Source organism: Trichechus manatus, unplaced genomic scaffold (assembly GCF_000243295.1).
Source record: "Trichechus manatus latirostris isolate Lorelei unplaced genomic scaffold, TriManLat1.0 scaffold00054, whole genome shotgun sequence".
Taxonomy (NCBI): domain Eukaryota; kingdom Metazoa; phylum Chordata; class Mammalia; order Sirenia; family Trichechidae; genus Trichechus; species Trichechus manatus.
The window spans coordinates 3149673-3164022 of NW_004443990.1; the positions used below are offsets into that span (position 1 = coordinate 3149673).

At 34.7% G+C, this 14350-nt stretch overlaps 1 protein-coding gene across 4 annotated transcripts in view; it reads right to left on the reverse strand.

Moving 5' to 3' along the window:
• Positions 1-14314, reverse strand: part of MED13 (mediator complex subunit 13) — a 96594-nt gene extending 82280 nt beyond the window's left edge. For all 4 annotated transcript variants that reach the window (XR_002824362.1, XR_002824361.1, XM_023732695.1 and 1 more), the window contains exons 1-3: positions 14164-14314; positions 12063-12297; positions 1806-1974 (exon numbers count right to left, since the gene is read on the reverse strand). Coding sequence is in view for 2 of the 4 variants with exons in the window: in XM_023732695.1 (XP_023588463.1) it covers positions 1806-1974; positions 12063-12297; positions 14164-14229 (470 nt within the window). In the remaining 2 variants the exon portion in view is untranslated. The remainder of the gene's footprint in view (positions 1-1805; positions 1975-12062; positions 12298-14163) is intronic.
• Positions 14315-14350: the final 36 nt, after the last annotated feature.

A 14350-nucleotide genomic window follows, 5' to 3' on the forward strand; every position in this document is an offset into this window, starting at 1 on the left:
CAGGCCAGATTTGGCTTGTGAGTCATAGTTTACCAACTCTTGATATAGATAATTAAGGGAGTGAAAAAAGAGAATCATTAACTTTGGGGAAAACAAAAAGATGTACAGAAAATGAAATGTAATCCTAATACACTATATGGTTCAGCTACAAATATTTATATAATCATAATAATATAATAAACAATAAATACTGTTTTTACCAAAACTCGTAACTATACTGGCAAGATAAGGAAAGGGAGAGGGAAAGGGAGAAGAGTGTGTGCAAGTATGCCAGTGTATAAGTGAAGGGAAAAAGGTAGCTAAATCTGGATATAAAGTTAACAGACTAATCCTGAATAACCGAAATAACTGAAAAGTCAAGAATAAGCATGTTATTTGCCTCTTAAATTTTAAATAGGTAAGTAACAAAAGCAGCAGTTAAAAGAATTAAAAGGGTTTGCCTCTGAGAAACAAATCTAGTCGTTGCGGCTCAGGATTGCAGTTTTTCATTTTAAATCTTGGTAATCTGTTTGATTTCTTAAAATTATATAAATATATGTGGCAGACATTGCTAACTGTCTACCTGATATCTATTTCCCCTTTTTCTAATTGCCTACCTAATATCTATTGTCCCCTTCTTCTTAACAAAAGAAGTCTTATTTTGTTTATAGCCACTGTTTCCTAAAGTTTTATTTGGCAATGTTTCCAAATAAAAAATAGTTTCTTTTAGTATGGCCAATAACAGGTCAGTTAAGAGATTCTAGAAAACAATCTACCTTCTGACCCTTTCTTGCTTGCTTGCTTCCCTCCTTCCTCTTCCTGCCTGGAATTCACTATGAAGTGTGGAGGTATAGCACTCACTGCGATCAGGAGGATAAAAGCCAAATGCTAAAAATGGCAGATTAGAAAACTCCAGGGAACTTGAGTTCTTGGTGCCATTTTTTGAGCAGCTGTACCAGTCCTGGACTACCTACCTCCAGACTCCTTGCTACTGAGCAAAATCGGGCACCTCAACAATGATTATAATCATGACCAACTATTTACTTTATATGCTCTCACATCTTTCAGGAAGAGTGAATAAATTTCCTTCTATTTTCTCTTCCTCCACATCCCATCTTGCCAATGTTTCATCACGCTTCAAGATTCACTAATTCAACAATTGCTTGGTTCTGAATTTTCCAACAGACTATGCCTTATATTATTTAAATCACAGAGTAGTGCAGTAGCAACCCGAAAGTTTTATTTGCATAGGAAAAGAAGATACCTATCTTAAAGTCTTCTGTGTTCCATCTGCAGCTACTCTAATTAGTGTTGTAAATTTACTTAATTCAAAGTTCTGGAAAATTATAAACCCTCCAACAGTAAACATGTCTTATAAACACATTTAAATTAAGACAAACTGAGAAGTTAGGTAATAAAAAAGGTTAACTAAACCCAAAAATGTAACTACAAATCACTGTCTTTAACAGGTGTTAATATTAATTTTAACATCAGAGTATTATGTAGATGTTTCCACTAGCACTAAAAAAAAAAGCATATTTCAAAACATAAGCCTCTCATTTCATTTCAGATTTCCTCTACCTTCCCAAATCAAAACTTAGGCCACTGTGTTAAAACACAGGCCTATTCCCACTGCAAAAAAAAAAGTCTTAAAATGTGTAAAGGAATGGGTAGGGTCGTCAAAGAAAACCTGAATACTTATAGTACTTTCCCAAAGTTGATCTTCTGAATATGTCTGCAAGATATTGGCTTGTTTTATTCCACATTTTCTATAAAGCCATAAAAATTAAAACTAAAGAAATATCAAGTGATATACAATAGCTTACCTTTTATTTATAGGTTTTTCATCTTTTTCATAAGGTTTTACAAACCACTTGCCAATACGTACAAAGTTCCGGTTCATTAAACACCGCTCCAACAGATTGTGAACTGCTTTGAAAAGGAGAGTACGGCATTCATAAGAAAGTCCATTCTCCCATAGTCCATCTTCCTCGTCTATAACAGAAATGAAAGAAACAAAAAGTACAGTAGTGGCACTATATCTACGCAGAGCCATGTGAAAAAATGTCACAATTTAAATTCTGTATTTATAAGCTCTACTTCATCTCATAATATTGAACTACAATCACTTCAATATATCTCTACACATTAAAATATCGGATTTCAAAGTTATTCCACAAGGAATAAAAGGCCTAAGTGTCATGTATTCTATTAAATTACCTGAAAATTATTTTTCCACCACATAAACAGGCAATGATACACTGACTTGGTTTCTATAATAATGAAAACAGCATTTGTATAACCTGGGAGGTATTATAAACACAATAAACCTAAAATGCCAATTTCTAAGCTGGCTTACGTGTTACTTTGTCCTAATTCCTCCATTCAACCTGCCAAAAAAACTAGTCAGTTAATAATTAAACTCAGAACATTTTATGTCCATCAGCATTTTAATCTACAACTCAACTATAAACTTAAATGATGAATAAAAAGGAAGCTATTGGCATAGAGCCTAACAAGCAGTGCATTATCAGCCACCTTAGGTCTCATTTCAACCAAATGATTCTAACGATTACTATTCAGTATAGGATCCTCTACTTGGGAAAGAAATTTAAAAATTTAAAGGCTTAAATTTTAAATGGCACTTCTGTTATATAAAGACATAGCTATCTTCATTAACTATGGAGCCTCAATTTTGCCAGCAAATCTATTAACCACTCCAAGTTAACATACAAAACATATATATGTCATTTTGAGATAAATTTGGATATAGTTCAGAAAAAAATTTTTTTTTTATTAATTATAGCCTTTTTTGTTTATTGTTGTAGTTTAAGTGAAATTTTACATTTCAAGTTAGTTTCTCATACAAAAACTTACACATAGTTATGTGACCCTAATTGCTCTCCCTATACTGTGACAGCATACTCCTCCTCAGAAAAAGAAAAAATTTTTTTCGTTCTCTATCCATTTCACAAGGAGCTGTGGTGGTGCAGTGGTTAAAGTGCTCAGCTGCTAACTAAAAGGTCAGCAGTTCGAACCCACCAGCCGCTCTGCGGAAGAAAGATGTGGCAGTCTGCTTCTATAAAGATTTACAGCCTTAGAAACCTCATGGGGCAGTTCTACTCTGTCCTATGGGGTCACTATGAGTCAGAATTGATTGGATGGCAGTGGATCCATTTCATATCTATAACAGAGCATCCAATAAATCCTGCTACAAATAATAAGGCATTACTTCAGCATTTTTACTGTTATCTTAATATTTAAACTTCTAATTTCAAATATAATTCAGTATCTTTCTAGAGACTATACATCTTTAGAAACATTTTATGAATAAGGTCATCTTTCAATTTTTAAAGTAAAAATAAATGATAAAAACTTTTTCAACACTAAAATGTACACACTATACCCACAGGAAAATAATAAATTAATGTTTTTGAATAAATTTGCAAAGATATGTTTTAACAGTTGACACATGGTTTATGTTCAGAACTTACACAACAAAAAGACAGAATAAACATTAACTAGACAAGCATAATGACAGTGGACTTTAACTGCATTATAAACTCTGTGCCACTACAAAGGTTAATGTTGATTTTATGTTGTTCTTTAAAGTATTTCCTAAATTGTAGTTAAGTTTTTCGAATCAAATAATTATGATTTTTACTAAAAAGGTAAGCTTTTAAAAAATGAGCTAAGTTTTAAAAACAACAAAACTTTAGAGTTTGAATAAAAGAACTTTTAAAAACATGAATATTAAATAGGAAAACTTCACATTCTATTATATTGTAGATGCTCTTATCCACTTCTATGCAAAGCCAAAATGTTTCTGGGATTCACTGTATTAACAAAATTAATTTTTTGTAGCTATTCATATTCTTAAAAATATTAGACTAGAAGAAAAGGGAAGTGGCACATAATGACTTTGCAGTAACTATTTAAAGGTCTAAATCATAAGCATATTTGTGAGTTGCTGAGAGAAGAAAAATGAATCTTTCTCAATCCATCTGCTTTCAAGTTAATAAGGTCCTATAGGCCCTATCATTCCAAAATTAAATAGCTACATTAAGAGTTTTACCTTAAATTACGTGATTTACAATTACAGAAAATAGACATGTTCTTAATCCCAAAAGAATTATTAGGACTATCTCCCATTCTTCACTTCTTTATAATCTATTAATATACTTTATTTTTATTCCCTTTTACCTCAAAAATCCTTACCTCTTAAGAAGCACAACGGTTGTAACATCTGTTCTACATAAACAAGCCTTTAACAAAACCTTTAATATTATCACTTCTAAATTTTAAGGTATCAAAGATCTAAGACACACCGTTACCACTACACCTGTCAAAGACATACAGTTGCTAAAAAATTCCAATATCAGAAAATTATTCACTTAAAACTTGAGATTGAATTTGTCTTCTTCCCAAAAAGAGTAAATAAAAAAATTCTGGAATAGCAAGGGCTATAATCCACCACTTGACAGTTTGTCGTATAGTGGTGGCTTGAGTGTTGTTGCTATGATGCTTGAAGCTATGCACCAGTATCACAAATACCAGGAGGGTACGCAGGGTGGACGGGTTTCAGCAGAGCTTTCAGACTAAAACAGACTAGGAAGAAAGGCCTAGTGATCTACTTAATGAAAACCTTATGAATCACAACAGAATATTATCCAATATAGTGCTGAAGATGAACCCCCTAGGTTGGAAGGCATTATACAATAGCCCTAACAATGGACTCAAACATACCAACGATCAGGAAGACTGCACAGGACCAGGTAACGTTTTGTTCTGTTATACGTAAGGTCACCATGAGTCAGACCCAGCTCGATGGCAACTAACAACAACAAAGAGCAAGAGTCCAGTAATTTATATACATTTTCACATAAAATTTTATGGTTTTAATTTATTAAATAAAGTGTATTTAATAAATCTATTTTAGTTAAACCTGCAATAAAATGGCTTAAAAATATTTGACATAGTTTAGAAAATTAATCAATATTAATTTTCAAACATTTCTTCCTCATTACTCTAAATTATTGTCTAGAGAAACTTAAAGTGAACTTAATGCTTTCAGGGGGTCCTCATTTCCCATCCCCCAAAATGTCCACAGTTTTCATTAACACTAAGTGGGAGTTATGTATAAAACAAAGAGAAGAACAGATGATTTGTTATGGTTTTCTAAAGATAAGAAATCTCTGAAGTACGTCCTGGCCTATATGGCAAGTGACAAAGCAACTATTACACTAAAGTGGTGTAATTTTATTTTTCACTGCCAAGGAAATAACAAGAATAAATCTTGGTAATACCAACAAAAACCTGAAGGTTTCCCTCCCATAAAAGGGGGGGGGGGAGGGCTTAGAAACATATAACATAATAATAAAAGTAATTTTTCCACATGCAGTATTCAGAGATATGAAAAGTGAAATGGTACATCCGACCCACCCAAGACACTATGAATGCACCTAGTTAAAACAAGTCCTTGACCAAAGTCTCAGAGAAGAAACTATTCTGCAGGGTTAATAGTCTACACGAGCCATGGCCTCATCTACCCTGAAACCAGAAGAGCTAGATGGTGTCCACAATAGATGGACCCTGGTAGAAAAGGAAGAAAACAGAACAGAACTCAAATTCTTAAAAAGTCCAGGCTTACTGGACCAGCTACAACTAGAGGACTTCCTAAGACTATTAAACCTTGAACTGAAACTATCCCGAGGTCATCTTTCAGTGAAATAGTAGATTGGCACACAAAATAAAGGATATTATCCATGAGTACGGTGCTCCATTAAAAAACCATCTATATAAGACCAAAAGGTCAACAATTACTCTAAAGCAAAGATGAGAAAGTAAGAGAGCAGGGAAATTAAGAGTACTGAAAACAGAACAATCAGAATGCAATGAAGCAGAATGTTGACACACTGTGAAAATGTAACTAATACTAGAGAACAACTTGTGTAGAAATTGTCACATGGGAACCTAATTTGCTGTGTAAACTTTCACTGGAAACACAATAAATAATTTGGAAAAAAAGAACCTTGTGACAGAATGTAAATCGATATACTGCTTCCTTCATTGAGAAAGCCACGCTCCCCACCAAAAAATAAATGAATAAAAATCAGCTGAACTTATCATCATGCTAGGTGACATAGTAAAAACTGTTAATTCTAAAATAAATAAAACAAGTCCTTGAATCGCAACAGCAGCATTATAACTGGGAAGGGAGAAAGAAGGGAACACATGGCAAATCTTTACCTAGTTCTTTTGAATTTAATCAATCATAGCCTACTGGAAAAAGCTGCTTAATTTAAATAAATTTTCTCCACCCTTGGTATCTATATCCACAGAAAAAACAAAGAGTTTCAATTCTGCATTTTTGGTACTTTTCAGTTACTATTAACATTAGAATTCTTAATCATCATTGTTTTGAAAATTTTTACAAAGTATTTATTTGAAGAAAACAATACAAAAATTCAAGTGCTGAATTTGAATTACCACAAAGTATTTTTTTCTGAGTACACAGATTATAGTGATGCCAAAGTATGTTATAGGTCATCAAAAATAATTCTCTATCAATGGGAAAAAAATCAAAAACAAAAAAGCTGATATACCTACCACTCAACATTTTTCTCAAAACTGACATCTTTAAATATGTTAATTTTAATCATAATCAGCTGATAAAGAAGGCAATCTTTTCCTATATAATACACTAATGAATAATGAATGGCTCAAAAACTAACATATAGAAAAGACCGTATATTTCCTGAAAGAATAAAGAGAAATGTTTAAATGTCTAGATTAGTACTTATCTTAAAGTAAAATTTCCTATCATTGAATAAATATTACTTAGAGCCTTAAACTGGCAGCATCAGTCATCTATGGCAAATCCTGAAAACCCTTAGTTTAAAAACAGCCTAATACGTTGATCATTATCTTTAATTTGAAGATGTAAAAAATACATATTCTTTCTTGCTCAAAAAGGACAATATGCAGAAGAAATAAGGCAAACAGTGAAGCTGTAACCTAGAAAACTAGACAATAAAAAAAGTTGGGCCACAAGTAAATTATAGAACAGAAGATATAAATTAATTGTCTTCAGGCTAACAGTAAAAAAAAAAACCAGCAGTTGCCTGTTGAGTCAATTCCAACTGATGGTGACCCCATGTGTGTCAGAGTAGAACTGTGTTCATCAATGGCTCATTTTTCGGAAGTAGACTGCCAGGCCTTTCATCCAAGGCACCTCTGATGGACTCTTAACCATCAAACTTTCAGCCAAGCATGTTAACGGTTTATACCATCTATGAACTCTCTTCAGGCAACCAGAGTATTAAACAATTTTTTAGTTTGGCTGGCACCAGATTCCTATACTTGGCTGCTATTTATACATTTGTCAATCCTGCTGACAGTTGTCATATAAGGTTAAACTCCACTATAATTAATACTCTTCAATGAAAGCACCTGAAATTAAGTTCTAACACTAACTAATGGCCCACTTAGTTTGAACAATATTCAGTATGGTAACATTCCGACATAATGAAAGTATTTGGACACTGCTAAAATCTACTACTATATATAGACCTCAGGAACCAGGAAAACAAATATTTTTAACCCTGATTGAGTCTAGGTTTTTGGTTTTGTTTTTTTTTAAAGTTCTCAAGGTGTCAGTTTTGTCAATTTCATCATCTTCCAACTCATTATGGTTTTTTTAAATGCCAAAGTTGGAGGGAGTAGTTTTTGTTTTTATTTTAAGGGAAAGAACAAATGCCAATGATAACAGCAATAGAATTCCAAAGAGGTTAGGACACAATAAAATACACAGAAAACTTTTCTCCTTCAAGGACACACTAATGAAAATAAAACAATTTGGCTCTGAAGCAAACTAACAGTACACTTAAAAGGACCACTACGCACTACAGAAACTTTTGACCAGAGGGACTGAGCTAAGATTTTCCCATCATTAATTTTACACTTCTGTCACTGACTACACCAGTAAATGAGATGTGCTACGAAGTTTAAATTAAAAAAATTTTAAAAAGGAATAAGACGATAACCATACTCAGGAATAACTTTTGTTCCCTAATTTCTTTTCCATCAAAAAATATCAATTTATCAACTCAACTATCCATTCTCTCTGAAGGAGTAGAGTAAAAAGTAAAAAACATACATGTTTGGCTTTGGGAGGAAGTAAAAAAAAAAAAAAAAATTGAACAAATTATCATTCTGGAATGTTTTGGTTAGGCTAATATTAGTTAGGGCAGATCCTGTTCCAAAAATCATCCAGCCTTTGCAAATTACAGAACTGTATTAACTACAGCTGGAAAGCAAGTCTGTAACTGAGGGTTTAAAGTATGTATTTGGCAACCAATGTCACAAGACAGTAAGTGTATTAATTGTTTAATAAGAAACTAATTTACTCTGTAATCCGTCATCTAAAGTACAAAAAAGGAAAAAAAAAAAAAAACAGTTATTGCAATTTGAAGTAATTTCATGCTGTAGATTTTATGAGAATAATGTGATTATTCCTATTTAAGTGAAAAGCAAGGATAAATGGTATGTCCAAATAAAAATTTTAATTAGGAAAATAAATAAATAAAGTATGTATTAAATCAGGTTTGGTTTGCTGCAACTGATCTTTACCAATTAGCCTTAAAATGAGTTTATATTCATGATCCAAACAAGTACCAAGTGATAAAAAAGAGGCTAAAATTTTAAATGCACTATGGAACCTGACCAGATTCTTCAAAACTGCCAAGGTCATCAAAAACAAGGGAAGTCTGAAAAACTGTCACAGTCTAGGAGTGTCTATAAGACAAAAAAACCTACTGCCTTTGAGTCAATTCCGACTCATGGTGACCCTATAGGACAAAGTAGAACTGCCCTGTAGGGTTTCTAAGGCTGTAAATCTTTACGGAAGCAGACTGCCCCATCTTTCTCCCTAGGAGTGCCTGGTGGGTTCAAACAGCCAACCTTTTTTGGGGAGCAGCTGAGCATTTTAACCACTGTGCCACCAGGGCTCACTTCTTCTATAAGACATAACAACTAAATGTAATGCAGTATCCTGAATGGGATCCTAAGACAGAAAAGAGATATTCAATAAAAACAAGGAAATACAAATAAAGTATGGACTTTGGTTACTAATAATATATTCATATTGTTTCATTAGATGTGACAAATGCACCAAATTAATGTAAGATACTATCAATAAAGGGGAAGGGGTATGTAAAAACTCACTGCTGTCTAGTTGATTCCAACTCACTGCAACCTTACAGGACAGAGTAGAACTGCCCCATAGGGTTTCTCTCGAGGAGGAGCTGGTAGGTTCGAACAACCAACCTTTAGGTTAGCAGCTGAGCGCTTTATCCACTGCACGACCAGGGCTCCTAGGGGTATACCGGAATTCTCTAAACCGCTTCTGCAACTTTTGTGTAAAAGTTTATTTTAAAAATACACTATAGGCGGCACAAAAGAGATAAGGGGGATAAGCAAGGCAATTGTGTACTTTTGTTACTGAATATTGAAGTTAATAAGAAAAACTGAGAATTCTACTCATTACAAAAAAAAATACATTCCCTCTTCCCACCACCTCCAAGAAGGACAATATTATCACCATAATCACAACATTTGAGTAACAAGATGTGGTAGGTGCTGAACCAAACAGAAGGACACTGCCTGTGAAGAGCAGGCTCAAGCTAAATTAATACAGCTTTTTAGCTGCCACCTGGGTCCTTCCGGTTACCCTTTCTCAGTGCTACAACACCTCTACTTGGAACTCAGGATTCCTTCCTGCAGCTGATGCCAACCCTACTGTCCAGCTGCTCTCTTCTCAGGGGAGCTTAAAAGAAGGGAATAGAGTGCCACAGATGGGAAGAAATGATAAGAGGTTAGCTAGAGAGACAGAGGCAGACTAATTACCCCAAAAGGGAGGCAGAAGGTGTCCCTGGAGTAAAAAAAAAGGGCGAAACAAATATACTCTATCTGAAAAAACCTTATTATTCTTTAAGATACGTCTAACTTAAGTACAAAATTCTAAAGTAAATGACAGGTTAAAAAAATAAAGCTAGCACATTCCATAAATACCACTGACTACATAAACGAAAACAGTATAGGACAGTCTTTGGAACAGTAAATATGATTATATACTACTCCTAATTGTATTTTAGTTTACTATTTCAATTGTTTCCACTTTGATAAATTTTAAAAGTTATTTACCATTCAAGTGTTCAGCAAAATCTGACAAATTAAAACCTAATCTTCCAAAATTACTTTACTCACATTCAAGATCATTATCTACTTTAGAGTAGATACTATCAATTTAAAAAATCATACTAAAAGTGAAGTTAAACTAGACAAGAAATTTTAGAAAACTGAAACCCAGTTTCAATAGAGAAAACACATCTCATTGATAAAATGAAACCTAGAAGGAAAACATAACTATACAGTGTTTTAATAGTATTCATCAAAACAGCTCTTATCTAACTTTATTAGGTTTTTAACTTTCAAAATATCAGACCTACTATAGTAAAATTAAATACTATATATCATTAAAATCATCTTTGATTCCACAAAAAGAATTTCACGGAATCAAAAAAAACGGTGTGTTCAGATGCTCTGCTAACTTTATTAAAAAGACTGAAATCCTCAAGTCAGGATTATAGATAATTTATCAACACTAAAACCATTTCCAAACATTTTAGTAAGGTAGTTTTTACGACCACTTAAAATAAAGACTAAAATAAATCAAGCATACCGAAGTCACTGAAAGAAAAAGGAAGCTGGCAGGCTTAGTTTTTGGCATGACCATTAGAAAGCATCATCGTGTTCATGCCACAAAAAAATTTTACATTGACATACATACATACATCTCTCTCATACACACATATCATTTTACATATTTAGAACTATATTATATATCTAAGGGCTGGACTTTCCAGCAGAGATCTTATTAGGAAAGCTGGAAAGTTTTATCATAACAGAATTGCAGCCATTCTCAAGAAATTAGGATTAACACCTTAAGGGTGTGTTCATTAGAAGGTAAAAAGCAACTTTCAAAATAAACAGCCATAACACATATGTTCCTTCATAAAGGCTCATCTTGCTAAATAACTGTCTGAGATAAAGACACCTAGATTACATTTCATTTAAAAAGAAAACAGGTCCTATATGTCAAATAGTAAGAGAAACTTCAGAGTACTGCTTCTTTTTTAGTTCTCTAAAAATCCTAAATTTACCTGTCAAAAATCATTACCAAGTCGTTAGTAGCTTGCAGCACACAACTAATCATTTACATTCTTATCACCAAACATTCAGTTAACATTGACTCTTACAGTCTTAGGCAAACACAAGTTTCAGTTATTACATGAAGCGCTACAGCCTCTTTCTAAAGTAACACTTGCTCCTAAAAGCCATGAGAATAAGGTGGAAGTAATCATATTGATTTGCTCACAATAAAATTATTTCTGCATAACCTTTTCGATTATGACACCACATCCTGTAAAAACTAAACAAGTCGACACTTGTCTCATTATATTAATGACAGTTTTTGATGGAACGGTATCTTAGATAAAAGAATCATTTTCCAAGAATAAAGAAATTAACATATATATTCATGTATTAATAAAACAGTAACGAAATAACTATATGCTGTCAAAAATATGAAAAGTTTACAACACATTTCTAGATATTTCTATAACTGTCTGCCTATTCATGCAAAAGAGAGCAGTGGCAGAATTGACTCCTAGATGTGTTATACTTGGTTTCAAAGGTATTACATGACTTCGTTGAGAACTTTATGCCCCCAAATTCCATTTTTCTTAGGTTAATATAACATGTTTTCCCGACACCTAACTGCCTGTGAGAAATTCAGAGGAAGCTGGGTGGAAGGAGAAAATCTGCCATAACACACAGATAACTTAAGTAAAATACAGTAATCATGGTAAAATAAAACATAAGGCTGAACTTTTATCTGGCTTCCTATCTAACAATGCTCCAGCAAAAAAAAAAAAGAATCCTAATTTGTAATATAAATGCTGTTTTGGGAAAAGTATACAATCTTACTACATAATTATTTGGAAATGATAAGTTGCTTTCACCTGATAAGTCATGATGAATAAGGTCAGCAAAGTTAGGGTCTTCACCCCACCAAAATATCCACAACTCTCTTCTTCCAGGTCTTTGATCTCGCCGCCAAACACCAAGTACATCTGCCTTAAGGCATCGACTAAAACTGCTCAAAATGGGGTCTTCCTCAGTCACCGGAAACAGAATAGGGGCAGAAGTTGGGCCTTGCCATACATATCTTTTCCATTTAATTCCCGTCAAGTCAGCCTGAAGAAAAGAAAGCATGACTTCTTATTATTGCACATTCAAAGTTAAAACTATTCACTATAACAGTCTCTTTTTTCATTAAGACATTGTAATTTTTCAATATACGCTTAAGAGATTGAAAGTGGCTTAAGACTACAAAAAAAAGCTTTATAATTCTAATAACAACCAAGAATTTAAAAAGAACAAAAACAGTTAAAATATTAACACTGATGTCACAAATTAGTAAGTCAATAAATATAATGTGCCCCAAATAGAAATAAAAGAAACTTAAGGACGTTAAATATAAACATGTACCTAAACACTGAGTAAACATTTCTTCTCTGTCCTAAATTCTATTCTAAGCGGTCCCATTTGTTCCTTAGTGTCAAACTTTTAACTAAAAACTAATTCTTAAAAACTTATCATTCCATGTTTGTGGAAGTCTTGGCTCTAACAAAAAGACATCTGAATGCTTCCTGAAAAAACTAGTTAATTCTTCCCACATTCACTTTAGGAAAAGTCAAATAGCTGCCCCCAAAGAACTGTCAGATTTGTGGTAGACTATCTTCAAAGAACTTGATCCTAAAAGTACCAAAAATAGACTGAGTTGGAGAGCACAGAAATTTAAAACCTGGTGTATGTCTTTTTACATGCAGAGATGCTGATTAATGGACATTATACAAAAAAACCAACATAATTTACAGGGGGGAAGGCATTACAAATCTCAGTTTAGCACTGTGAAAGAAATTCGACAGAGGGAATCCAATAATTCTTCAATCTGACTTAAAGGTGCAAAGCATAAGGTGCCAAAAATGAAACTGCTGATACATGACTGGCAGTTTGCACTTGCTAACTAGTTGTGCTCCGCCCACTCGATTCACTTACCTATCATACACTCAAAATTTCTCATAGCACAGGGGAAAATGAAAAAAGAAAGTTACCCAAACTTTGTCACCAAATGAAGCTAAGCTATTGCCCATGTCAGAACTATGTATCTGCAACAGTTGGTACTTTGGAAAGTCTTAAATGTTGGAAGTTCCCAGACCTGGGCCAACCAACACAACTGTCATCTCCACGTACAGCTTCCCTGGACTTTTTACTTCAATAAAACATGGAGCAGCCTGCTCAAAGCATTCTAAAAAGGCAAGCAAAACAGACCAGTATAGAAACAGTGCAAAACCATAGCACCTCCTACATTAGCCCCCTCCACTCTCACACAAACATAATGTTCTAATAAAAGCAAGATGGCTAGAAACTGTCAAAATGGCAAACTTTTCAAAGTTTAAAAAGAAAACATATGAAATGGCATCTACTGGTTTTTACACAAAGATCTGAAGTCACCCAAGGAAGAAAGAGATACTCTGTTAGTTTGACTCATAGAAAAAAATGTAAAACGAAGGCGGGGGGTGGGGGGTGGTTAGTGCATAAACTCTGGGGTCCTGTTTATCAGGAGAAACCAAATTATCAGAGTGAGGTATAAAGACAGTGGGAGAATGAGCCATAATATAAAGTGTGAAGAAGGATACAGGGTCAACAAAGAGAAAAGCAATAGTTAAGAAATGCAGAGGGAAATGTTAAGTCAGTGTCCTGGCAGATAAGGAGCCCAAGTTGAAGACAAGACTACGATGCGGGAAAAAAGTCAGAAACAAGACAAGGAAAAAACTCCACACTTCTCAAACAGAGCCCAGGACGGTGACTGAGCGAACGCCGTCTCCCGGGGCTGGGTGCCGGGCCTCGCAGCGGTGCCGGCTCTCTCTGGGCCTACCCTGGGACTCGGGCGTCTGGATCAGACCCGGACCCCCTCCCCCACGGCCCAAGGGCGCACCTCACGGCCCCTCCCTCACCGCCCCGCTCGTCTCGGCCCCCGCCCGCGGCCCGGGCACTCACCAGGCAGAAAAGGTTACAGTGACAGTCTTCCAGGCTGGCCCCGTTCGGCACGAAGGAGGAACTCATCGTCCCTCACAGCAGCCGCCGCCGGCGCCACAACCCACCATCCGCCATTACCGCCGCCTCCGACCAGAGAGAGAAACACAGACACCGGGCAGGGCGGGGGGGTGGTGGTTGGGGGGGACGG